The sequence below is a fragment of the Urocitellus parryii genome, chromosome 2 (assembly GCF_045843805.1).
Source record: "Urocitellus parryii isolate mUroPar1 chromosome 2, mUroPar1.hap1, whole genome shotgun sequence".
NCBI lineage: Eukaryota > Metazoa > Chordata > Mammalia > Rodentia > Sciuridae > Urocitellus > Urocitellus parryii.
Window position 1 is genome coordinate 2,742,753 of NC_135532.1, and position 26,197 is coordinate 2,768,949.

Consider the following 26,197-nt stretch of genomic DNA (forward strand, 5'->3'; position numbering starts at 1 on the left):
TGCCAGCCCCCCTCATCCTCAGGGCACGCTCAGGCAGTAACAACTAGTTTACTTTGGTCTTAGAAACCTATCAAAAATGTAAAAAATTGATTAAGTGAGTCAACCAATATCATCAGCCAGGAAAGAGCTGGGGCAGGTCCCACACCAGACCCACGCTGGCCTAATCCTAAGAACCTGTGCCATGGTGTGGTACTTCTGGGGTCCCTCGGCACCAGTGTTCACTGATGAGCACAACCACACGCGAAACCAGCTCACAGAAAGTCCAACACAGAACTGAAGAGAGGCGACGCGGCTTCCTCTAGGAACCTCGAGGGCTCTCTCATGGTGGGGGACCCCCGACGACACGTTGGCCTTTATAAGTGGAACAGTTGGCCAACTCCCCAGCCCCGCTCCCAACTCTCCAACTGCACCTCTCCCGCTGTCCTCACTCCCTGGCCTGGACGTGTGGCCACAGGAGGACGGATGTGCCTAATGTGTGCATGGACACTATTCCTAGAGAATCAAGGTGTTCATTTACTGAGTTTCACGTGAATGAGCTCATGACACAGAACCGGTGACCCAGTCGCTAGTCCAGGATGCTCAGGAAGCGAGGGGCGTAAACCCAGGCACTCTGACCCTTTGGTAGGCCACAGCTGCCCACCTGTGGCTCACGGGCAGCTTCAGTGAGCACGCCGGCCACAGGACAGTGAAAGCAGATGTCAGCATTGGAGCTGGCATGGGCCCAGGAAAGAAGGGGTGCAGCGCCTCCACACTGTCCCCGGGGCCTCCTGTCCAGCGGAGATAGTTTAGGCAGGCCTCTCATTCCCCACGGGGTTTTGGTAACACCCTCTCTCTAAATGTGATTGGCAGAACCTTCCAGAGCCTCCCTCTGCTCCGACACAGTGCTGCGCTGGCACATCCTTCACCCCTTGCAGCTGGGCGAATCTGCTGTCTGCCCCCGAATTTCAAACAGGGCCTGGAGAGTGAGGCTGGTTGCATCCACAGGACTCTGGCTTCTGCTGTGGGCCCCCTGTCCCCGCCCAGACCATTCCCATGGACTCCTTGGCCATTCTCGGGCCTCTCCTGACACTGCCTCTTCAGTCTGTTTGTCAGAGCTCATGAGGCTGCTCAGTCAGCTGCACTCCCCTGGCTCTGGCCTTCCAGCCGAAGGACCCTAAAGATGCTCAGGTGTCTGATGCTGCCTGGGCCGTTCTTCTGCCTCAGCAGCTCGAGTGGGAAAAGAGGAGGCCTGTCCATGTGCATGCATGTTTGTGTACACAGGTGTGAATGTATGCATGTGTGGTGCATGTATGCATGTGTGTGTGCACGTGGCCAGGGTGTGTGCTCTCTTCCGTCTCAACTTATCATCTCACACAACCTCTACAGGCAGGGTCGTTGGCAGGGAACGTAGGAGCCAAGCTGAGCGTGAAACCCAGGACACCTCTAGTCTAAATCCTCTGTCCTTCACCACCGTGCTTCATCATGAGGCAACGTGACCTTCCATGCCCTGCACAGGGGACCTACCACCCTGGCACAGTGGTGCAGAGCAGAATGATAGACTGGAGGAGTTCTGGGTTTTATGCTCAGCTTGGTTTTATGCTCCCTGCCAATGGCCCTGCCTGTTCTGCCTCAATCCACCCTCAGTGAGTCCTGACACCTGGGTGCTCAGCAAGGGGTGCTGCCATGCTTCTCCCAAGGGACACTGGGAGAGCCTCCAGGGATCACTGTCAGGTCCCAGCAGTCCCAGGACTCTCCAAGGGCTTCCTTCCTTGTCTCCCTCAGGGGCCAGCACTACTGGGGGCTGAGGACCACGGAGGAAGGGGTCCCAGCCCACAGGTCCCTGACTGGACCGACGAAGTCTCATGCTGCTCTTCCTGATGTGTTTGAGACGACTGCACGCTCACTGCTAATAGGCACTGTCACCTGAGGGACAGGCAGAGCCGTGGAAGCTCGTGGGGCACACGGTTTTGGCCATGTCCAGCCTGTGCTTGGTTCTCACAGGGCCTGCTGCTCCACAGGCAATAAGGGATCTCAACACGCTCCTCGTACGGGAGACACCCTGCTCTACAATTTCTACCAGGTACCAGATAATTAGTCCACATAACTCAAAACCCCAAATTCTTCTGTAATTCCCACATGAGAGATTACTGACCTGGGCCAAAGCAGCAAAATAGGAATTTTAAGGGTGGAGTGGAAACAATCCCTAGGAAAAAATTCAAATCTTCTCCAGGCTTGCCCCATGCTCCCTTATCACTAAGTACAGCCACTGCCATCCACGGGGGATAGCACTTAATTTGGAAAAAAGAAAAAAAAAAGTGATAAAAATACTTTTTAAGAAACCTAGTCTTTTATTAATTTTCCAATTTTCTAGGACCATATCCCTCATTTAAAAGATTTGTTTGAACACTGTCAATTACATCCTCAGTCATTTCCTAACAATCAGTTTATTGAGGCCCCCATGGCTCAGGCCTCGAGAGTGGCCCTGGGTCAGCTCTGGAGTGGTGTGTGGAGCCTGCACTCGATGGCGTAACAGCAGCTGCGGCCGAGGGAGGCGTTTCTGCACCAAAAGGGGGACTCTGGGTGGAGACGTGGCCAGCATCTGCAGGGGGTGTGAGTGACAATTCCAAACCTGGATCTCTAATGATGCTGTTAAGTCCTGTCAGTTGGGGGTGCACATCAATTAACTCTTCAAGGGGCCTGATTCCAGCTGGGTCCAGGGTGGGCCCAGGCATACTGACCTCTGCCATGTGGGTGCTGAGAGCAAGGGGACAGGATGTCCTTGGTTCCCAGGGGCTGAGGCAGGAGAGCAGATGCCAGTGCCCAGGACGGGTCTGGCAGGCTGGTGCAGAGGTGGCCCCTGCCCGCTTCACATCTGGTTATCAGTGGCAGGGCGGTGGCAGGCTAATGTACCAGGTGATAGCCCCTGTCTGGGGGTCATTCTTGTTCCTGGCCTCTTTTTCCAGCCCCTACCTGAAACAGGGCTGGGGCTGCTGGGAGGCTGCTGCCTCCAATCTCACCACAGTGGTGTCCTGTGGGACGCAGGGGCTTGTGGTGGGGCTTAGGGAGGTGGGCTCCCGGGCAGACCACCCTCTAACTAGCAACGTCGTCACTGCATGTGGGAAGGCAGGGTGGGGCTCTCCTATTCTGCACCGGACACTAAAGGCCAGAGGTGTGAGCAGCAATAGGCAACTGCTGAGGGCCTGTGTCCTTCCTGCAGCCCCGCCATCAGGCCAGCCTCCGTCCTGTCAGGCTCAGGAAGCAACGGAGCAGCACCCCCTCCCCCAGCTCTACCACTTCTTTTTCCTACTCTACTCAGAACTGAATGTGACTCAGGTGTGTGGGGGTCTCCCCAGGAGCCGAGCAAGCCGTTAAGCTGCGTGCCCTCCTGTTCCATCTGATGCCGATTACCTGGAGCTGGAGCAGGCTGAGGCCCCGTCCATGCTGGCTCTGCTCAGGTGCCAGTCACCTGTGCTTCTGACCTGTGGCAGGGCTATAGGGTGGGGTTCCCATGACCCTTCTCTGAGTTGGAATAACTTGTTAGCGTGACTCACAGATCTCAGGGGAACACTCCATGTGCTGGCTTCCTACACAGGACACAGGTGAGGAGCCAGGTCTGGGGGAAGAAAGGCCCGAGCGTCCACACCCTCTCTGGAGCCACCTCCGGGAGCCTCCATGTGTGTGGAAGCTCGCCAAACCCAGTATTTGTGAGTTTTTAATGGAAGCTCCAAAATGTAGCTTTGGTCATTAGTGATCAGTTAATTTCCAGTCCCTGTCCCCTGCCAGAGGTTGGACTCTAACCCTGTCTTGGCCTTTCTGGTGACCAGATCTCATCTGCAGCTACCTACGGGGCCAGCCATCAGTCAACTCTTTAGCATACAAAAGGACGTTATCACTGGAGATTCCAAGGACTGTGGAATCTCCTTTCTAGTTATTGCCAGGGAACAGGACAGAGAGATAACACCACCCCTGCGAGGAAGGGTGGGCAACAGCACCCTCCTTGGGGGCCTCCTAGGAGGGGGAGGGTGACCAGGAGACATGAACGTGCTTCCCTCCTCTCCTCGTAAAGCTTGCCTCCTGGGCAGGGGGCAAACTACCTCTTCCATATTTTCAGGAAACAGTGACTTTTGTTTACTTGAGAAAAGAATGGGAACAGTATTTTCCTCTTGCTGGTACATCTGCTATTCACTAGTGGGAAACTCCCTGTTCCTCAGCCCTCTCTGAGCACTTTCGTACCTGCCTGTGCACACCAAATGTGGCTGCTCACGACTTCTAAGGAACAATTAAAAGACAATTATCGTACCTGAAATAATTGGATCTGTAGAAAAGCGATAAGGACAGTGCAGGTTCTGTGTACTCTTCACCCAGACAAGACGAGGTGTCAACATCTCACATGAGGTTGGCATGCTCGTCAGCATCAAGCCATTAACATCGGCACATCCAGCTTCAGCCTCAGCTTCTGCCAGCCTTTCTAGAGTCTTTCTGTCCCAGAGCTGCTCCAGGACACCACCGGGCCCTGGGAGAGCCGGTCTCACAAAAGAGCTTGCTGCTTCCGTGCAGCCAGCCTCCCTGAGTGCAGGGCACACACCTTCACAGAGCCTGTGCAGAGCAGGAGTCTGACGGGGTGGCAGATGGCCTGGGCCCCCAGCAGGGGCCTAGAATCCAGTGGGGAGGTCAGCGTTCACTGGTGAAGCTCTGGCCACTACTACTTCCTTTGAAATTCACTCCCTGACCACAGGCACAGGATTGGAGAAGCCCATGGAGTCCCCTTAAGACGGGATGGCACGATCTTCTTTCATGAATAATAAAAATGAAACCCACTGTCAATAAAACCAAGGGCTGCATGTCCCAAGACACTGTTGACTTCAGGGAGTGGCCACTCAAGGGGAATGCAGAAGGCAGCTGTCTAAAACCCTGCCTTTCCTTTCTCTTCAACTGGTCAAGTACCACTTGTTTACCACATTCTAGAAGCTTCTCAACACCATGAAGACAAAAGGCCTCCTGCAGGACACTTCTAGGTCGCATGCTGGAGCAGCTCAGATGCTCACTGGACACCCTCCTCGTTCCAGGATGCACCTAAGACGGCGCTTGCCCTCAAGCCTCTGGGAACTGCAGGGTCCATGGCGAGGTGGTCAGGCACAGGCTGCAGTGCCGGCTCTGTCCCAGGGCATGTGGTCACCTGGAGAGCTCCTGCCAATGCCTGCCACTCAGCTCTTCAACCTCCCTTCTCAGCCTGTTCCTCATTCTGAGGACAAATGGCCAGTCAGTAGCCAGGCAGGGCAGGCCCACCGTGCTGACTGCTGGTTCACAAGGTGAATTAGCCCAAGCCACTTCCAAATGGTCCCTGCCACTTCAGCAGTGGGGTGAATGCCAACAAACAGCAGCCCTGGAAGGCCAGAGGCCCCACCGGGCGCTTTCCCTAAATCCTCTTGATGCAAAAGCTCCTGGTAGTGAGGCTTCACTACCCAGCTGCCCACTGCAGGCAGGCCTCACTACAGCTGTCCCCTTGCCTTCACCATTTAAGCCAGTCACCCATTTCCTTTCCTTTTCCCCAGACACACATCAGACAGTGCTTTGGCTGGTATTATTCTAGCGAGATCTTTGTTTCCTGTTCTAGAACGTCTCCCTTCAACTCTGCACGCTCTCTCTCTGGTTCTGCACACAGCCCTGCACAGCGCCTGGAGTCTCTTCTCTTGCCTTTGCTTTCTGCTCATCCTTCCTCCCCACCTCTAGTGTGGGATTCTGGTGACGAATCCTGCTGTTATTTATTGTGGCCAAGTCATCCAAGCCACCCAGGGAGAATTACTTCCACTGCCTCTAGAGGGCTAGATAGGGTTGGCGTTCCGTGGAGAAAAGGGGAACTTAAGATTTTCTCCTTCTCAGGGCCCAGATTTTGCACAATGAGACCAGGGCTCTGGGAAGGAGGAAAGCCCTGTCCTCCTGCTGTTCAGCCAGGCTCCAGAAGCCGCTCAGCCCACCTCTGCCGAGGCCCCAGAAAGTGGACTCGAGGCCTTGCTGCTCTGCTTCTGCCTCTGAAGGGAGGGAAAGGGACGGCAGCCTGCAGCAGAGCCAGATGGATTTTCCAGGGCCTGGCTCTGGAGGGCTGCTTGGAAACACAGGCTGGTGCCCAAGCAGCCTGCTCTTCCTGGGGCACAGTGCTGGTGCTTCAGGGTCTCCACCTATGAGAACCTGTGTTACTGTCCCCACTCCCTGCCCTGACTGTCCCCCAGGCTGAGGTCACTAAGTGGCCGCCCAGCCTGCTGTTATTTGATGTCAGGGAATGCCTTTGTTCTCTGGAATTCTCTTCTTCCAGAATCACACAGGACTGGGCCTCAGATCTTCAAGGCTGCTGCCAGCCTCTTGAGATAAGTAACAATGCTCGGTGTGGCTGCAGCTAGAGCTTTTACGTCCCAATGAAGGTCAGGAGCATGCAGCTGCCTGCAGCAGAGTCAGGCACATTTTCAAGAGCTTGGCGTCCTAAAAGGCTTTTTAGAAACTCAAGCTTGTGCCAAGGCAGCCTTGGAGCCCACTTTTCCCAGGCACTGTGTTCGGGCTTCAAGGATCTTCCCTCAATCAGACCCAGCAGACACCTCCTGGCACTTGTGCCATGCACGACACCCCAAAGCACTTCACATGCACCCCCTCATATGACAACCTCTGAGGGGGAACACTGTTCTGAATATCCCCGTTATTCAAAGACACGGAAGCCAGCGGAGCGTCTGCATTAGGCAATAACCCAGCAGCAGCTGACCCAGGTGGGACGGTACCTGGCAGTCCACCTGGGGGAGGCTGGGGTCAGCACCTCTCTGCACCTCAGGATGGGTGTTTACACATGCCTTTGGCTCCGTGGCATTGCATTCAAGCGAGGGGGGCCTCTAGAAAAGGCAACATGGGTAACAGCTAGTGGCCCAAGCTGTCCACACAGCACCTGGGCCCACCCCGGGTCCTGAGCTGATTCCTTTCTCTCTTGATCTGTGTTCCCAATTCTCAGAGCAGCAGAGGGAGATTCCACTTCCCAGGAATCAGTGTGTGGGCTTCAATGTTAGTTCAAGGTCAGGGCCAAGGAGAAACCCCCTACATAGCTGGGAGACCTAAAGACCCAAACTCAAGAGCACTTTTACTGCTGCCTTGGGATCCTGGAGGTTTCCAGTGGTGGGCAAATGCCTGGTTCCAAACCCCTCAGTCACTTAAAAAGAGAAAACTCTTGGGCATTTATTTACATTTTATGCCTTTTCCACCCCTCAACTGCAAAATGATAGTAATAAGTTACCTACTTCAGGTATGCTTTCTGAGGAGGCTTTGATGTGTTAATGTGCACAAATTGGCACACAGAAAACACTCATTAAATAATTACCTAGGCTTTTCACTAACTGTTCAGCTGCTTCTGCACAATGCTCTGAAGATACAATTGTAGCTCTTTCCTTGAATGGACCCACCCCTGGGAAGAGTCCTGATACCGCAAACAAGGAGACAGGATTCCTGAGTTGGGCCACCAAACAGGGGTGGAGCTGAGTTTGCCACAATTAAGAGGAACTTAATGAATGTAGCACAGAATCAAGGAGTTTATTTCATGGGTACAGCAATTAAAGCTGGTCGATAAGAAGTAAGCAGAAGATCGATGCTTTGTGGAACTTAACAAATTGCATGCCTTTTGAACGGCACATTGCTAGTGTCACTAGGAAAATCACTAAAATATTTATCTATTTTTATTTGTAGATTTAGAATCTAAAGTCCAAAAAAAAAAAAAAGATGAAATAAATTGCAAGTGACCTCAACTGGCTCTCAACTCAATACTCCAGCTCAATGGCTCCTGAACTTTGGCACAATGTGGGAATGTAGACTTCCAGGCTTCACCTCACAAAGTCCCACCAGAGGACCTGGAATGGGGACCCGAATCAGACTTTCTACTAAGGTTTTCCAGGTGATTCTGCTCTGTGGGGGCCAAGGGCTGTACTTTGGGGAGTTCTGGGCAGTGCCTTTGGTCCCAATCAAGGATCAAGGGTCAAAGAGACTGAGGGTGAGTTCATAGCACCTGACAGGATGGGGGAGGCATGGAGCTGCACTCCAGCCAGAAGGGCACTTGGCCTCCAAGGCAAAATGGGGACATTCACTCCTGCAAAGGGTGGAAACTGAGGCATGAATTATAAGGTGAGGCCCATAGGGCAAGCTATGTTTGGTGCATCAGTTGCCAGACAGGGAGCCGTTTCCACCAGATTTAGGATTGGTCCCCAGTAAGAATTCCTGGGACTCACCATCCTCAGGCAGGAAGACCTGGATGGGCCAATGGTGTTTCTAGGGTCAGGGTCCTGGGTGTCAGCACACCAATGTGCACACTTGAACCCTGTCTGGCACTCTCTGAGAAACTCCTATGCGTGTATGTGCGTGTGTGTCTTTATGTGCATGCACGTGCACATAACACGTGCACACGTGTATTCTTTGGTCCATAAGTCTGAGCCAAGTGTACTATGTGATGCGTGCACAAGGACCCTCAATAATGGGCTTGGTTGATATCTAGGTTCTGCTCTGCATAAGTCAGGATTGTGAACAGGAAGGAGATAGACCAAGCTCTAAGAACGTTCTGGCGTAGTAAACCCTGGGTAAAACCTCCAAGCTCCTCTGCTTCCTTCCTACTCTGGGCCCTGAACCTAAACCAGTGTCTCTTTCTACATAACAGTGGATTTTCCTCATTCACTGACTTTAGAACCTTAGCAGTAAAACAGATGTGACAATAACAATTAGATAAAACCACCAACACAGTTACCCCACTGTGTGCTCCAGGCAGAGTGGAGCCCTGGAGAGCAGGGCTAGCTCTGGTTGGGACCTCACCTGAGTAACTGGTCGCTATTTATTCCATCACACACTAAATGGAGGGGGGTAGAGACACCTAACAAGTGTCCTCAATTTTCACTCCTCTACACATTATTATTCCTGAAGAGGCCACAAAATCTGTGCTGTTTTAGCATGGTAACAGCAACATAAATGTGGTGGCTACTGCTTAATTAAATGTGTAAAACCCCATCATGTAACCAACCACGGGCAACGGCAATATGGCAGAGCTGCCTTGAGTGGGGGGCTACGCCCAGGAAACCCTCACAGACAGGAGGGCTTGTCAGCTCCCACCTGTGGCTCACCCCGGGCCAGACCACCCCTCAGGAGGAAGATGGGTTTCTCTTCCATTGTTCCAACAGGATGGTTGACATGACAGGGTTGTCTTCTCACCCAGCCCATTTTCCCCAGAGCCTCGAGTTTAAACATCCAAAAGCCTTCTGTCCATGGCAGGGCCTGGACACCAACGGCAGCGTTCCACAGTAACTTTTTTCACCTCCCCTGGGCCCGTTTCACGGCCAAGTGACTGACTTTCTTCCCGGGCTTCTAAGGCCAAGGCTTTCCTTCCAGACGTGAATGCAAGGACGACATGCCTTAGGCTACGTTTTTAATTATGAGCTCTCCCGAGAGGCCGCGCCTGCAATGCACAGCTGCAGGCCTGGGAACGAACAAACACACCCTCTCTCTCTCTCTCTCTCTCAGGTGGGCAGAAGAGCTGCCTTTCTGAAGGCCAGGCGAGTGTCCTAATCCCCCCGGGCGGCGCGCAAATCCCAACGCGAGGCCGAGCTGTACTTACCGCCAAGACGCTCTGGGCCAGGAACCCCACTGCCAAGGCCCCCAGCAGCAGCCACCTGCACGGGAGAGGGGGGGAAGAGTGACGTGAATGCGGGCCCCGACTTGTCAGTTTCTGAAAGTTACCTGCAAGGGCCCCCTGCGCCCGGGCCGAGGGAGTAGGCAGAATGTCGCTTACCGCCGCAAGGCAGGGCCAGCCGCCGCGCACCGCTCTTGGCCCATGGTCCCAATCTGTCCTCTCTTGGCTCCGCTCAGTCCCTTCTAGTCTGAAGGCCAGAGACAAAGCGGGTTAGAGAAGGGGTGGGGAGGCAGAGCATCCTCACCGCGGGTCTCAGTCTCCCCAGTGCGCCCCAGGCTTCCTTGTAGGGGTGACCAGAGGCCGCCCCACACAAGAATGAAAAGGGGGGCCTTCCCCGTAGGCCCTGGCTGGTCCCGCTTGGCCAGGCGGCGCGTGATTCCGGTTCCCCGACTCTCTGCCTTCCCACCCCGAAGCAGAGGAGCGCGCGGTTCCAGCTCGCTGGGAGCCCGGAGTCCGCGCCCTGGGGCCTGGGTCTCGATGCCGCCTGGGGGTTGCTCTCACCTCGGGTTCTGTGGTCAGGGGCTGCTGCCTACGCGCATTGGCCCCTCCAGAAGCGCCCTCCGCGGCACAACACCAGCGCCGCTGGCCTCGCTGGGCGCCGGCCTCGGGGGCCCAGGCGTCCGCTCGTGGTCCTCGGCCCGGACCCAAGGCGCAGGGGATCCGGGCGCTAGAGCCCCTGGGTGCAGAGTGTGGAGCACTGGTGCCCCGATTCGCGGCGAGCGCAATTCCCGAGCTGCGCGCTCCCGCCGCCTCTCACCCGCCCTGCAGGGTCCTCCCCTTAGAGACGCCGCCCGCGCCCTGCCTAGGGGAGGGGGCGGCGCCAACAAATTGAGCTCGAGCGGCCGCGCGCAAGTCTCCGCTCCTAGCCGCCGCGCCCGGGACGGTGCGCAGCGCTCACACCCCAGCCCTCCGAGAGTGAGCTGCCCGCCGCGGTCCCCGCGCGCCCGGCCGCCGATCTCCGCCGCTCCCCGCCGCCTCTCGCCGCCCCGGGCGCGCCACCATGGGGCCCCGGCTCGGCGTCTGGCTGCTGCTGCTGCTGGTCGCCCTTCTGCTCCACGAGGAGCGCAGCCGGGCCGCTGCGAAGGTGAGTCCCCGGCAGGCTCCACTCCCCAGCGTCCCGCCCTGCGCCCCGGCGCCCCGCGAGGCCTTTGTCCGGAGACCAGCGTCAGCCGCCCACTCTCCCCTCAGGGGTCGCGCATAGCACACCCAGGTGCACTCTTCGGGCCGGTCCCGCTGGTGATCCCTGTGGGCTGCGATCGCGCATCCGTCACCGAGCCTCCTTTGTTATGGTCCGGGTACGGGAGAGTTAGGGAAGTTCTCCCGGCCTTTGGAAGGGACCAGAAACTTAGTGCGCACCTCGGCGGGGTAAGGGTGTACTGGAGCCAGCGGGACTTGAACCCGCATCGCGGAGATGTTCAGCGGCTGGCCGCCTTCACCTGCCCTGGGTGCTCGAGGGGGTTGGGGGCTGGCTGGAAGGGTGGACACGCGCACCCCATGCTGCTCAGAGCCCCACACATGTGTAGGGCTCTGAATCGCTTTGGGCGTGTTTCTCGTTGTTTGGAGACTGGTGGTGGAGGCTGACCAGCTCTGGGCCTCTTGCCTGGAAACAGCTGTCTCTTTGCTTTCCCACGACTTTTGTGTAACTTAAGGCACGCTGAGAACCGAGATGGGCTCTCCGGGTACACCAGCTTGAAAGTGACCATCCTGGACTGGCCGCCTTCTATTAGTGTGTGTTTTAAAACTATAACCATATTTGTATTTGAGTGTGAAACTAAAGTGAAACTCCATCTCATTGTTTCATGCACAAATTGTTTGCTTAGTTTTCATTTCCTTTGGTTATGTGCTTGCCCAGAAAGGCTCTGGAGATCCATTTGCAGTCAGGCTCTGGACCCACTGCTGTTCTTTCCCTTTTCCCTTCCCCTCCAGAGAATAGAGCTTCAGCTGTTAGTGTCACAGCCCAGCAGTCCCAGAGGCCAGAGGTGTGGCCTCTAAGCACATTTTGATTTTTTCCCCTCAAATACTAAAAATGGTTTTTGCTACTTGCCAGATTTCTCACACTTACTTTTTTTAGTCTTAGCTTTTCTTAGGCTTGCCATTGGGTTTGTCCTTTTAAGATTTCAGTTCTCTTTTGAGAGAATGATGTTCAATAACTCCACTGTGTTTAAGTTATTCACTGTTCCATACTAGAATAATCTGGAAATGTATGCAGCGTCTCTTAACTGTGAGCTTGCCTCTGCCCCGGCAGCTCCTTCATTGGATACCGAGAGCTCTATGATTACATCAGCAGTTAACTTCAGATTGGTCTCCCGCTCCTGGTCTCGCCCTGTGCCAGAGCCAGCTGTTTAAACACCCTTCTGTAATGATGACAAAAATACCTTCAAGAGTGGGCTCAAGAATCCTTTATTTTGGTTTAGAAATATTGACCAACAGATTTAACACTTCTAAGACAAGATTGGTAGGCCCAATGGCAAGGAAAATCAGGGAATGTTCTCTGCTGGGAAATATGAACCACTGTTTGGATTTAGATTTTCTGATTGACAGTGTTAGCAAAGCAAAGCTAATTGTGAGAGCTAGCTTTTTAGACATCTAGGACCTTAAAAGGAAGGAAGCACTCACTCAAACTCCTCTTCTTACCTGAAAAATCAAACTCAATGTTGAGTTTGGGATTATTTTACTTCCCTTTAGATATTCTGTAACTGCTAAGTACATTCCTGGCCCTTAGCTTTGCTCCATTCCTTAAGTTATCATAGACTGTCTTAGGAAATCTTGCATGTGGTCGTTCCCATCACCAGTAACCTCCAAGATATGGTCACTACATTGTATTTTTCCTGGCTGAATTAGATAAAAGTGATTAACATTCGAATTATCATAAACCCAAGGGTTTAAAAGAAAATCCATTTAAAAATAATATCTTGCAGTTTTAAAATCCATTTCCCTCTTCATGCCATCAATAACATTTTACTTACCTCCTTACAAAAACAGCCATCAGATACACCAAAGTGTTGAAATAATGTCTAAATTATTCCAAGCAAAATATAATTTAAAATATGATTTGAATGAAAAGATGGTGTGAATTTGTCACATCCTAACTCAGAAGCCAGCAGACATGCCTCTTTCCTGGATCTCCTGCTTCTTTGGTGTCTGAGTCCCTCCTTGCCTGCATTTGCAGCACCTACTGTGTGCCAGGCTGAGGGGTGCTTTAATTTCTTGTGTGAGAGACTATTTGATTTGCATCTGACCCTGTGTGCTGTGATCACACTGTTCCTTTACTTGTGGATGGATTTTCAAATTATTGATTTTACCTCACAGTACACTCCCACTACTCTTTTCCCCTCTTTTTCTCTCTTAGGCCAGAGAGGAGGAATAGGGCTTAGGCCCCCATAGTTCTGACCATGAGTACCTCTGCTCTGGTCATGCAGATGTCCTGAGTTGAGTGAGCCTCCCTTCTGCAGCCTCCAGCCTCCCTTCCGACTGGTTCTGGTGATCCATCTTAATAAATTATTTCTAGGAATCAGAAATGTGAACTTTCCCTAAGTGTCTTGGTGGCTGCCCGGCAATCTTATCACCCTCTGACCGTTAGTCAGCACTCCTGGGACCCAGTGACCCAGAGCTCAAAGCAGTGAGATCTGATTCCCCTGCAAGAATGGACCAGGGGAATGTGGCTGAGAGGAGGAGCTGGGCCTCCAAGGAGTCCCAACAGCAGTGTGTGGATCACGCCAACTCTTGTGCTTTCTGTGAGTGGCAGGGGACCAGGCACGGGAGGCCTAGGAGCCCCAGCAGAAGTGATAATGTCCATCAGCCCTGTGTCTGTCAGATTGGGCTCTTGCATGGCTAGTGATGCTACAGATTAGTCACAGGTATGCAGAATGAGTGTGCTCAGGGACAAGAAGAGCCTAAATTTCATGCTTTTATTAAGCAGGTGATTGGGGGACTCTTTGAATCCCAAGTCTCAGTTTGTCTGGAAGACCTACACCTTCCTCTCACAAACCTACCCATTCTTCCCTTACTCCACACAGGCATCTGGAACTCTGCTGGACTTCTGTCCAGAGTTCCAGATGCCTGTGTGGAGTGACACCCTGTCTCTTCACCATGAAAGCCTCATACTGGTGAGAAATACTGAGAAAGAGACTGAAAAATAGAATCCAGGTTGGTCAAGGCTATGATCAAGGGAAACCAAGAGCATAGGAGTAGCAGCTTTGGGAGTCCACAGCGGCTTCCGGGAGGACACCCCACCTCTGAAATAAGTGGAAGAAGTAGGAGCAGCATATTGTTTTCGCCTGTGCTATCATGGTGTATCCTTTGCACAAGGCATTATTCTTCCTATCCCCTCTCAAGCCTAAGGGTCTTGGTATTGAATGATGACCTTAAATTCCCTACTTAGAGATACCAGAAGCCGTTGTTTCTATTGTAAGCAATCTGGGTGGCTGACTTTTGATGTCAGAGGGGCAGAGAGAAGTGGAGGGCAAGGTCCAAGAGAAGGGTGAGATGAGGGAGTGCCTAGCTCCAACGTGTCTGTCTCTTCTCTCCAGGGGGCAGGGGCATTGGGGAAGTTAAATATGGATGACTGACTCCAGGCAGGAGTGCCTGTAGGAACTGACCCAGAAAACCTCCCCTCACTGGGGCAAGGACACGAGGGAATTCATAAAACCCTGCATTATTCATTAACAAGAATGTCGGCACATTTCTGGAAACTGTAAAGATGGCCTTAACGAGTTTGGTTACTTAGTGAAGAGCTGCCAAATATTCTGCATAGAAATGGAGCCCACAGATGATGCTATGAGACAAATCCTTGTAGATACTGGGTGGACATCAAGAATGGAAAATATCACAACCTTTGTTTGGGCGAATTAGGACTGGACAACAATTAACCTAATGAAAGTGTCTCTCACAGGCTTGGTATTTTGAGCTCTTGGGATACAGTAAGCAAAAGCAACAATAGAATGCCTAAAATAATATCATTAGAGCATTGTTCTTCCTGCTATTATTAAACAGCCACTAAAAAAAAATGTAGCTGTGGAACAATAGAAAGACGTATTCCTACTGTTCTTGTGCCTACAATGCAAAGGATTAGAAACCCCCAGTGTGTTTTCATTGGGAATTCTTTGAGGTGTTGAATGCTGCAGGCATTACTCTGGTTAATATTTCTCAGTTGGGCACACAGGGGGCCGTTCCATCCTGAGCTCCTTCCATTGTTCTCCTAGGGAGTCTATCCTAGTTTTCTCTCTGTTCCTCCGTGACCTTTTTTCTCCCTAAGCCCTGCAGTGGGTGTGCCTTTGTTCTCCACATTCTCTCCCCAGATTCCTGTCATCTGTGGGAAGGTGACGCCACCTGCCTTCTTGAATCCACAGTCGGATGATGTCTTCCTGTTGCCAGGGACACTACACCTTGGCTGTCCTGCCCTGGTCACAAACTTAGCCAGGTGTTCAGAGCTGCCTTCCCACCCAGGTGGGCGACCTCACGCCTGTGATCTTGGTCGTCCATGGCACCTTCTGTTTCCTGATGTTGAGCCCAGAGACCATGGCTGTTCCTGGAGGCCCAGGTTCCCCCTTTTCCAACCCCCAAGCCTCCTCAGTCACGAAGCCCCCACTACTTCCAGGGTGCTTCTAGGAGCCAGCCTGCCCTTCTCTTCCTGTGGCTCTGAGCCCACTGCAGGTCTCCTGGATCACCACCAGCCCTCCTGCTTGTCCCCCTCCCAGCCTCACCTCTCCAGCACGTTCTTCCTGCAGACATCCAGCCCGCGCTTCCTGGACCTGACCATGGCCACCTTGGCTTTGCATTTCCTCCACAATGAGGATCCATCTAATTATGTGGCCTGCGGCTCATGTCTCCCAACAGGTGACTTTGGTGACTGTCAGGAAGGATTCTCTGTGCTCCATGGAAGTCACTGTTTTCTCCCTGTTCCCTGGTGACTGGATCTTTAGATGTACTCGCTCCTTTCTCTTGTCTTGCTGGGATTCTCCTGAGTCTCTTAGGGCAGATCTCTGTACCATCCTCACCACTTGCCTCTAAAATCAGGCTTGTGAGGGAGAATATTAAGTGTCTGGATTTTTAAAAATCCAGCTTAAATTTGAACCCTTGCTCTGCCACCCAGAAGCAGTGTAAGCTCTTTGAGCCTCGGGTCCCTAATACTCAGAACGAGGATGATGGCGATGTCCCTGGATTGCAACAGGCTTCTGCCCATGAGTGAGCAGGCACTGGGGAGAGGCTGGTTGCTGCTGCTGCCACGTGGCTGGTGTGGCTTTGTCTTAGGTGGGTTGGTTCTGACACCCCTGCCAATTACGAGACACTTGTGGACGTATTTTTTTTTTTTTTGTAACCCCCTGACTGTGTCTGGGAGAGGGCCTGGTCCATAGGAGGAGATCATGAATTAATTACTCATAATTGGTTCTGATGTTTTTGCTCCCATTAGCATCGGATCCCCTGGGGAGCCGGTGGAGCTGCCTGCTGGCTCATGGAAATTATGCTCCATCGTCCATCCCTGAGGTATTAACAGAGAATGCAGGGAGGATAATGCCAAGTGAAGGTGTTTCCCCTGAAATTAGAATCTGGAGCAGATATTTCACCCCAGACTAAACATGAGTTGCAAATATACACAATGCTGGGCTCTTTCTGTAAATAGTTTATTCCATGGCTTAGTAATATTCTTTGTAGAAACTTTGCTAGGTTTGGTTTTCCATCGCATGCACACTATGAGAACACTTTGTTATCTGAGTTGTGCTCACTTGATTTGTGGTAAGGTAGAAGATATGCAGATGTCCAAATAGGACAAAAGAAATATCTTACTGGCATGGGCTTTGATGTATCTGTTGGTTGTATCAACAGACAAAGGGGTGTGATCAACCTTCTTATCTTCTATTCTTTGTCCAGAGTTTTGGAATTGCTTTTATTTCTTAATTTTTTTTGTAGTTGTAGATGGACAGCATGCCTTTATTTTACTCATTTTTTTCATGTGGTGCTGAGGATTGAACCCAGTGCCTCAGTCGTCTTAACGAGTTTGGTTATTTAGTGAAGAGCTGGCAAGTGCCAGGCGAATGCTCTGCCATTGAACTACAGCCCCTACATGCCCTGTAAGTGTATTTTTGACATTTCTTGTTCTTAAGTAACAGCAAGAGACACTGGCTATGAGTTGGAAGAACCAGTTGCTCTATTCCCAGGTCATCAAATGCGCAATGAGCTGTTTATTACCCATTCATGGAAAGGTTAGCTGAGTGCATGAACATCATCTAACTCAGCAGAACATCTGGAGACACAATATCTAATTGACACTTGATTAAAATTATTTGAAATCTTTGTCGAGTTTCTATTTTAGAAAATAAAGATACTCCTGTACCTAAAGCAAACCCCAGTGTTTCAAGTTGTAACTCAATGTATCAAAAGCTATTTCCACAAACTTTTGCCTGCAGTGCCTCCCATCTTAGGGGTGAAGAACATTGGGAGATGGTGACAGGTGGCCAGCTCTGTCTTCACTTCAGAAGGAAAGAGCATCCCTGGCACTCATCCTTTAGCACATGGGGCATTTTGAAGGTTCTAGGTCTGTATTTGTTTCCTGTTAGAGCATGTTACAGATATGCCTGGGGATAACTATTTCAGTATTTTTTCTTTCTTTTATTTTCTTTAAAAAAATTTTTTTTTAGTTGTAGATGGACACAATACCTTTATTTTATTTATTTAATGTGGTGCTGAGGATCAAACCCAGTACCTCATGTATGCTAGGCAAGTGCTCTACCACTGAGCCAAAACCCAGCTCTCTTTATTTTCTTAAAGAAATAATATATGATTTAATTGGTGGAAGATTTGGTTATTGGATCTTTAGATGTACTTCATAAAGTAGCTGTATTATTTTTATAATATAAAAAAATCAAAGTTTATTTTAAAATTTATGATTCTCCTTTTATGTAACCAGTGACTTATTTTTGAGAATAAGAGCACATCATCCAAGAGCATCAGCTTTAAAATGTCATTTTTAAACACAAGCAGTTCTTTTTTCCTAATTAGCTTTAATTTTTGAGTTGCACTTTGAAAGTTTTAATGTCACAGAATCACTACTGAGCTGAGTGCAACGTATGTGCTAGCATCAAACTGTTCTTGCTTTAGAACTTGATTTAAGGTGAATTATTATCATTATTACTAAAATACACAAGGTTTTATTAGGTAAAAAGGTCACAGAACTGATAGTTTGGTGCATTTTTTGTAATGTCCATTTGGAAAATACTTAACTTGGGGATCTTAACTTGAGGTCATTGTTTTGTCAGAGGAGAGGGTTCATCTTAATCCCAAGGACCCAAGATTAGTTAGACAAAAGAAAATCCTATTTTTCTAAGGATGGGAATTAAAGGATCAGATGCACACTTGCATTTTTGGAAGGACAATGGCAGCCTGTGGACACACCTGGAGGAGGGTCCAAGGACATGCTTGCCTGCACAAGGTGACTGGCCCTGGCCTCCTCGTGTGTGAGGTACTTGATGCTATTTAGGAGGAGCAAAGGTGTTAATGTTTGTAAAGCTTTTGTAAAGTGCTTGCCTTGTGCTGGACACTCTTCTGTTATGTGAAAAGCGACCCCTGAGAAATCAACAGCAGAGTGATGGTATTATTGAGGTACCTGGGGCTGGCGTCGGCCACTGGAGGAGCACAGCACACCCAGGGCTTGGCACACAGCTCCAGGGGCCTGGGGTGCACCTGAGAATCTGCATCTGCTAGGGCATGCTGGTGCTGCTGGTCTGGAGGCCACAGGTCCTGCTGTCTCACCACTTCACATGGGTGGCAGTGCACAGCCCCACTTGGAGGCAGTCATCCTTCCGGGGCCCTGGCTTGCCCTCCAGTTGAGACCACGTGTTGTATGTTCAATGACCCTTAATTCTCAGTTTCTCTACTGTCATTGCTATTGCCAACAATTCCAGTTCTAGCTGTGGGGTGCACTGGTGGGGGGGTTGAAGGAGGGAAGAAGTCTCAGAAGCCCACATGTGGTGTATCCAGAAGTGGACGCTGGGCAGGTAATTTGTCCTGGTTCCCTGGGAGCCTTCCTCCTCATCAGGAAAGGGCAGTGTGGTTTCTCATGCCCCCTCTACCTCAAGTCTGGGTTCTGCCATCCGCAGGGGCCGTGGCTTCAGGGGATGGCCCCTGCTGAGGTTGGCTCAGGGCGTCTGGGGTGCAGACTGGCCAAGGGCGGAGCCACGGCACCCACCCACCACCTCAGCCTCTGCCCCTCTGCTCCCCCTTGAGAAATTTCTGCTTTGTCTCTTGACACCAAATCCATTTCCTGGAGATTAAAGACCATTTGGGGTTAGTGGTTTAAAGTAACTCTAAATTTTGGTCAGGAAATGGTTTATAAAATTAAGATAATGTTGCCAAAGTAGGAAAGTGGGTCAGGGTGGGGAAAATACTGTCCATAGCACGGTTCTGGATCAGATGTATTGTTATAAATGATTGATAATATTCACCGATAAGCAGGGGACGGCCTTTTTAGTTTTGTGGGACATGAATTGGGCTGTTTTCTTGACTTGTCCCTTATTCAGAGCTTATCTTTAACAAATATTTTTGCATATAAACAGCATGCAAACACCAGCTGGTTTTTATCAATTTGTTAAAGCAAGTCTGACCAAATAGCCATTAGGTGCCTTGATAATAATTATATTTTCCTTTCCCAGATACTTGAAAATAGCTAGATTGTATTTCTTTTTTTCTGGAATTCAGACTCCTAATGCTTTAACAAAATAATAATTTTAAATTATTTATTGTTGACTTTAGATGTTTTTTTTCTTCTCTCATGGAGGTTATCATCCGTGAATGTGAGATATGTGTTTTTTCCTCTTGACTAAATCATTTATGACATACATAACTTTGGGCATTGTTTTAGGCTAGCAGCCAAATTTGTAACCAAAGCCCCCAACCTTCTTCCATCAGTGAAAATAAAACAACTAAGGCTAAGAATTGCTAAAAACACCAATGCAAGGGAATAGGCTTCGAGCTCAGAATCTTCTGGCATTTAAAATTTGTCCAGTATGTGTGTCGACCTTCCTTCTGGGTTGGAAAATGTGCAGGTGGGTGGAATGGTTCTTGTACTTTGAATTTGGATAAATGCCCAAGTTAAAGTCAGAATGATTTTAATAATGGACTGAAAGATGTTATGCTGTGTTGACAAAGTGACACTTGAGCTATTTTCTTTTGACCCCAGAAGTTTTTCAGTTAGGTTTCAGAATCTAGAAAGAGGATCATTCAATTGTAAACTCTGGAGCCAGAGGAGATGGGGTTAATTCTTGATTTACCAGCAAGTGAAGTTTGACCACCTTCTTAACCAGCCCGTGCCTCAGTTTATCCATCTGTAAAATAGAGGTGATAATGCATTTCATGACAGAATTGCTGCCAAGGCAGCACACGGTGGTGATGCTGGTGAAACTTTTACATGGCCTCCGTGTCACTGTAATTTCTGAATTCATGGTCCTAGCTTTGATTTTCACATGTAAGTTAAACTAGGAAGACTGAAAAATTATTATTATTATTTTTATCACCACTCCATGCTTTAAAACAAGAAAAGCTTCTCTGGTAACTGATTAAATAATGAGATCATAATGGTATTCACACACACAATTGAAAGTTTTTTGTTTGTTTTTGTTTTTTTAAAGAGAGAGTTTTTTTTAATATTTATTTTTTAGTTTTCTGTGGACACAACATCTTTATTTTTTTAATTTGTATGTGGTCCTGAGGATTGAACCCAGCGCCCCGCGCATGCCAAGCGAGCGCACTACCGATTGAGCCACATCCCTAGCCCAATTGAAAGTTTTTATGGCATAATTTTTGAGTTCTGTCCCCAAAGTATTCCAGGATGGAAAACTGGGCTTTGATCCATGGTGAAAATAAAACCAATACAGCAAACTGGGGGCGGGGGATGTGGTTCCCTGGTTAGTAGTAAAGTCCTTGCCTGGCCTGTGTGGAGCCCTGAGTTCCACCCCCTGTGGCCTCCCCCCCCCCCCCAAAAAAAAAAGCAGATGGAAATGCGGGGACCTTGGCTTTCCTGCCCCTAGTGGCAGCACCGCTGCCATATCTTGGTCTGTGTTTTACAGCTAGGCAGAAGGTGGCATCTCCTGTAGAGGTCTTCCTGATGGTGGCCTGTGTGACAGGTCACAGTTGAGGAACCCTGGAGTCTTTCCTCCTGGTCTTGGTTCCCAGGGAGGCCGGCAGAGGGCCAGTCGCAGGCTGTGGAGGACTTGGTGAGAGCACAGGCAGGCACGGGAGGCCCACATGGCCATGCTCCCTGTGCTGAAATCCCAATGTCCCCAAAGAGTCTGATCCAGCCTCTGTGACAGAAAGTGCTCCTGCACACCAGAAGGTGCTCCCAGCCACTAAGGCTGCTGCTGCTGGCTGTCTCAGAGCCAGCGTGGGTCGAGGACCAAGAGACACTGAGTAGGAGAGTGCAAGAGGGAAACCTTGGGGCGTCTTGAAAAGCCCCCAGGTGGGACAGTCCCAAGCCACCGCACAGCTGCTCTCGCTGCGAAGTCGTGCCTGTCTCAGGGAAACGAGTGGCACCTGAGTCTTGCTTCACTGAAGTACCGTTTATGGGATGTTACAGCTTTTATTCCTTGAGCATATTCAGTGAACATAGCTGTGCCTGAACCTCATGAGGTGGGATTTTACAATCTGTGTGAACATAGGTGCATTGTGTGTCTGTACCGTGTGTGTGTGTGTGTGTGTGTGTGTGTGTGTGTGAGAATGCTACTCATTCGGGCTTGCAGTCAACACTGCACACCTGCTCCGTGCCAGGCACTATTGCAGGCTTTGGAGCAGACAGGTAAGAAGAGCTGCCCTTAATGGTTATTTATGGAATTAACATCAACACTCTCTGCCTTTCATCAGGCTCCACCAGAAGTCCCAAGGTGGCCCCCTTTGCTGACTCATCCACTCGGCTTTGCTAAAACAGCTGTAGATGTAAGGAGAGAACCAAAGTCCTCCCTGGGAGGTAGAACCTACTGTGTGCTAAAGTACATCTCTGAGACCAATGGACATTCAGAGTGTCTCCGCTTGATGGAAGTTTTGAAGTGTCTCTAGAGTAGGAAATGGGTTAGCTCAGTTCTCCACCCTGCCTTGGGAGTTAAGCAGAGCCAGTCCTGGGAAAGCTACCAGCCATCAGATGTGGAAATGCCAGATGTAGGCATGGGAGAAGCCCTTAAAAACACAAATGGGTTCTGGTGATGACAGTGTGTGTCACAACAATAGTGATGCAAGAATATTGTCCTTTGCCTTAAAATTGCATTTGTCTCTGGACAAGCCAGCAGGACCTGGTAAGGGCTGGAGGCATACAGTGAGGAAGGGGCTTGCTGTAATCATTGGCGGGGACATGTCCTGGGGCCTCCAGCTGCAAAGGACACCATGTCTTATACCTTGCTGAGTAGTTGTGAGCCCATGGCTTTGTGTGGCTGCTCTGTAAAGCTCGTCCCCAGCTCATCATTGGCTGCACTCAGAGGCGCCCTGCCACCGTGGCAGGCAGGCAGGAGGCCCTTGGCTGCAACTTCCACTACCTGGTGAAACTGAGTCTCCTGGCAGGGATGGAGGTGTCCCAGGCTTCCTGGGCAAAGGAAATCTAATTTGTGAGTTAGGACAGCCAGAAACACAAGACCTATTGCTATGAAAATGCCATTTAAACAAGAAAACACAGGTCAAAGTTCTTGGCAAAATGTGTGGCACATTTTGTACAATAGGCCGTACTCATACCTTATCACCCTGCAACTGCGAAGCTGTTAATAAGAGGAAATGATACAAATGCATTACACTACAGGGCCTTTAGTGGGAAATATTTATTAGAATGACTCTTTGCTTGGTTTCTTAATTGGAATGTCTCTTCTTAAAGTGTCAGAGAGCAAGGAAGAGGTAAGATCCGCCGATGTTCCTATGTTTTATGTCTGCGCAACATCTTCAGAAACACAGCATGAGTTGGTACTCTGCCATGTCACAGCAGAATCTCCTGAGACTTGTGTCAGAATGAAAGTGATTGACAGGCTATTGGCACACCACGCCAACCGTGTAATACACCTTGTTCTGGTGGGGCACGGTATGCGCCTGTGTGATGAGAAAGAGTGGCATTAACATGAAAGCTATGCTTGGCAGAGGAACAGAACCTAACTTAACTCCCAAGCTATTCTTAATAGCTTTTCAGGTTGGAGCAGTTACCACCAGCTGGTACCTTTGACCTGTCGTCCCCAGGGTCACAGACACGTGTGAGAGCCATCAACTTGAACGGCCAGAGATGGTGCAGAGCAGGCCTCCTCTGCAACCGTGCGCGCACCTCGGGTCCCGTCTGCCCAAGTGTTGGACTTTGCTGATCTGTGTGGTGGGCCACAACCCTTCTACACGGTGGCACTGCTGGGTGGACGTGCATTTGTGGATGACCTTGAGTGTCACCGGTTGAAGGAGGGGCTGCAAGTACTTTAGGAGACACTGGTGGGAACTGAGAGTTTTTAATAGCAGCCAGTTTCTTTCTCTCCATCCCAGATCCCTTTGAGTCTGAGGCGGGACTTTAGTCCTGGAAAGGTTTGCCCCACTTTGTGTGGGGTAACAACCCTGGGCATGCCCAGCCTCTCACTCATCTTCCGCTTGGAGACAACTGTCCTGGTGGCCACTGCCCTCCCTGCCTACCTGCCAGTGGCCACCTTCTCAGTGTCTGTCCTTCTTCCAACCTGGGGTCTTGTAGGCAGCAGAGGGAGCCTTTTTGGGGGACTGTGTGGGAGAAAAGCAGGCAGTAGATCAAGCCAATTTCCAGGCTGGGTCTTCCTGACATTGGTCCCTGCTTCTCTTTCTGTTTAAACTAAATTAAACACAAAAGGGAAGGGGTACTTTAACTCACATGTCTGTAGTCCTAAGGGATCCTAGATGATTACAAGTTCAAAGCCAGCATCTACAACTTAGCGAGGCCTTAAGCAACTTAACAAGACCCTGTCTCAAAAAATAAAAAATACTGGGGGATGTAGTTCAGTGATTAAGTGCCCCTGGGTTCAATCCCCAGTAAAAAAAAAAATAGTGGAAGACACTTTATCATTTAATAAAAACTACTATTATTTTATTATTATTTAATAAATTACCCCCAAATTAGAATGATAGGTTGAGTCAGTGAATCATGGTCCACTCTGAACCACAACATGGCCTCTCTTCTCCAGTGGGCTCAGGAATACTTGAAATCATGCAGATTTTAATGAGCGTGGGCACAGAGCATGTTTAAGGAGGCCACATGTGATGTTTTTTTACATGCACAAAGGGGTGGGTGCCACCAACCCATGGTCTGGAGGGATTTGGTAGAGGATTGCTATAGATCTGTTGAAATAGACAAAGGCCCCTGAACTTGGCAGTGGATGGGGGGGAGCTAACTTGGATGCTGTCTCGGAAGCACTAGGCAGGCAGGATGCTGGCCCTGCTGAGGGTTCTGGGCAAGTCCCTGGTCAAGGAAGACAGTTTTGGCAAGCATTAACCGTATTGTCTGTACAAAATGCTGGGCGCTTATCTCGTTTCCTGGATCCTCTGATGGCCTGTGCACGTGTGCAGACCCCGTCTACCCAGCTGTACTTCACTTTCTGTCTCTGGGCCCTTCCCAGTCGAGCCCAGTGCAGGGGCACCGTGGCTCAGAACAGGTGCTCAGCCAGTGTCCGTGATTGACCAAGCGGTGGCCAAGGCCATGCTAGGAAGTTGATTTCAGAGATGAATGTCTAATTCGTATTTCTGCAGAAGGCAGAATTGTGTAATTAAAAGCTCAGTTCAGAGCTCTTCAAGTGGGAGAAAAGAGGAAGAATCCTTTCAGAAAATCACCTGGTGCTAGGAGAAGTGCCCCACGATAACAGGGAGCAGGTTTCAGAGAGCGCGCCTCGGCTGTGCGGTGCCCCAGGGAGGCGTCCTGCACTGACGGAAGTCCAATGCTCCACCGTGCACTTGGGCAGGGCAGCAGTCCTCTGCGAAGCCCAGTCCTTCCCACACAGTCCCCATGAAGTGGGAAGGTGACTGTGGGAGGGTGGCCTCTCTGGCAGGTCTGCCTGTGACCTTGGGAGGTTGCTGACTCCGTGGTGCCTGCACTCCCAGAAGTGTCCTGATCCGTATGGTGGCCTACAGGGCGGCCAGTGAGGAGGGGACTGCGTAACTAAGGCTTTCCACCTTTTCTACTGAGGCTCAGAGAATAAGAGCTGAAGGAATGAGAAGACAGAACCCAAGGTTGGGAGACTTTGCTTTATGATGTCCAACTGCTCATGAAGACCAGAGCAGCCACTCGGCCTCCGCGTGGCCTCTGGGGGAGCACTAGGTGTGAGGAGAGTGGTGTAAACCAGAGGCTGCCACTCGGATTCCTGGACAGGGGAGCTCAGAGCCGGCCCTCGTCCTCAGAGGCCAGCAGGGCATCTCCGGGTCTGTGCAGGTGCTACAGGCCGAGGTGGCCTCCGCCTTCCCACTGTGTCCCTGCTGTCTGTGCACAGAGCCCTGTTCCTGGGACAGCTTAGTTACCCCAGCTTCTGCCTCCGCCCACTGACCCCTGCCATCCATCACGGACCACCCCAGCCTAGGAGACCAAGGTCACTGGGTCCAAGGTCACTAGCAGGCTGAACTAGAAGGTGATGCCAAGAGCCAGACCCAAACAAAAACCCAGAGGAACAACCACGTGGGGTGGAGAGTCCGGTCTGGTGGAACCTGCATCAGAAATGAGGGTTTTGAGGTGTGGACGGGTCAAGGCACCCGATGGCTCCAGGAGTGGACTGTGGGGGTGTGAATAGTGCAGAGGGGACAGGGTGCAGCTGCTTCTAGAAATGTTCCTGTGGTGGTTTGGGAGAATGGAGCCCTAGGGGAAGAGGAGTGAGGCGGGACAGCAGCCTGTGGAGGGAGGCCTGGGGCAGGCTGCCTTTTAAGGGCATCTTGAGTGCTGGGTGCACATGTTGTGGATGGCTAGATGTCCTGATTAAGAGGGTAAATCATAGAAGAAACGAAGCCTTGGACACTAACTTTAAACAGTGCCATGACATTTTGATGATGAAAATGCTGCATAGATTGTATTTCCCTCAGGAAACTGGAAAATTGGAATTCCAAGAGCTGCTCCATTTGGAGTTCTCAGCTCGTGTGTGCATGCAGGGTAAGCGCATACTGCAAGACCAAAAAGCAAACTCCAGAAGGCCTTCAACAGGCTTTCAGGGAGAGAAAAAAGCATAAAACCTATACAACAGCATGTGAAAATTGCTGACCACAAAACAGGGCTCTTCTGTTTAGAACAACATCAAATCACCTGCTAATGGAAGCAAACTCTTGCAGATGTGTGTCCAGCATGGTTGCTAGGGGGCCAGCCCTCACTCCACATACCGCTCTTCAAGGTTGGACCTCCTTTATTATTTTGGGGGGCCTCAGAGCCAACCTGCTTGTTATGTGGAACAGAAGGACCACTGCCCTGGCCTCGGTGGCCTCGTTCGCCTTGTGGAGAACACGCTTCCCCTGAAAGGGGAAGGCTGACGCTGTGGCTGCAGCAGCTGACCTGTGAGGAGCCGCGGTGGCTCGCGGGTGTCTCACGGCCCTGGGTTT

The 26,197-nt window shown here is 50.6% G+C and overlaps 2 protein-coding genes across 2 annotated transcripts in view; one reads left to right on the forward strand and one right to left on the reverse strand.

Moving 5' to 3' along the window:
• Window positions 1-10,404, reverse strand: part of Col4a2 (collagen type IV alpha 2 chain) — a 147,240-nt gene extending 136,836 nt beyond the window's left edge. The window contains exons 1-3 of the mRNA XM_026399516.2: window positions 10,175-10,404; window positions 9,773-9,860; window positions 9,599-9,653 (exon numbers count right to left, since the gene is read on the reverse strand). Of these exons, the coding sequence (XP_026255301.1) occupies window positions 9,599-9,653; window positions 9,773-9,816 (99 nt within the window). The 5' untranslated portion in view covers window positions 9,817-9,860; window positions 10,175-10,404. The remainder of the gene's footprint in view (window positions 1-9,598; window positions 9,654-9,772; window positions 9,861-10,174) is intronic.
• Window positions 10,405-10,549: 145 nt separating this feature from the next.
• Col4a1 (collagen type IV alpha 1 chain) overlaps window positions 10,550-26,197 on the forward strand; it is a 125,434-nt gene continuing 109,786 nt past the window's right edge. Inside the window, exon 1 of the mRNA XM_026399535.2 lies at window positions 10,550-10,757. Within this exon, the coding sequence (XP_026255320.2) occupies window positions 10,674-10,757 (84 nt within the window). The 5' untranslated portion in view covers window positions 10,550-10,673. The remainder of the gene's footprint in view (window positions 10,758-26,197) is intronic.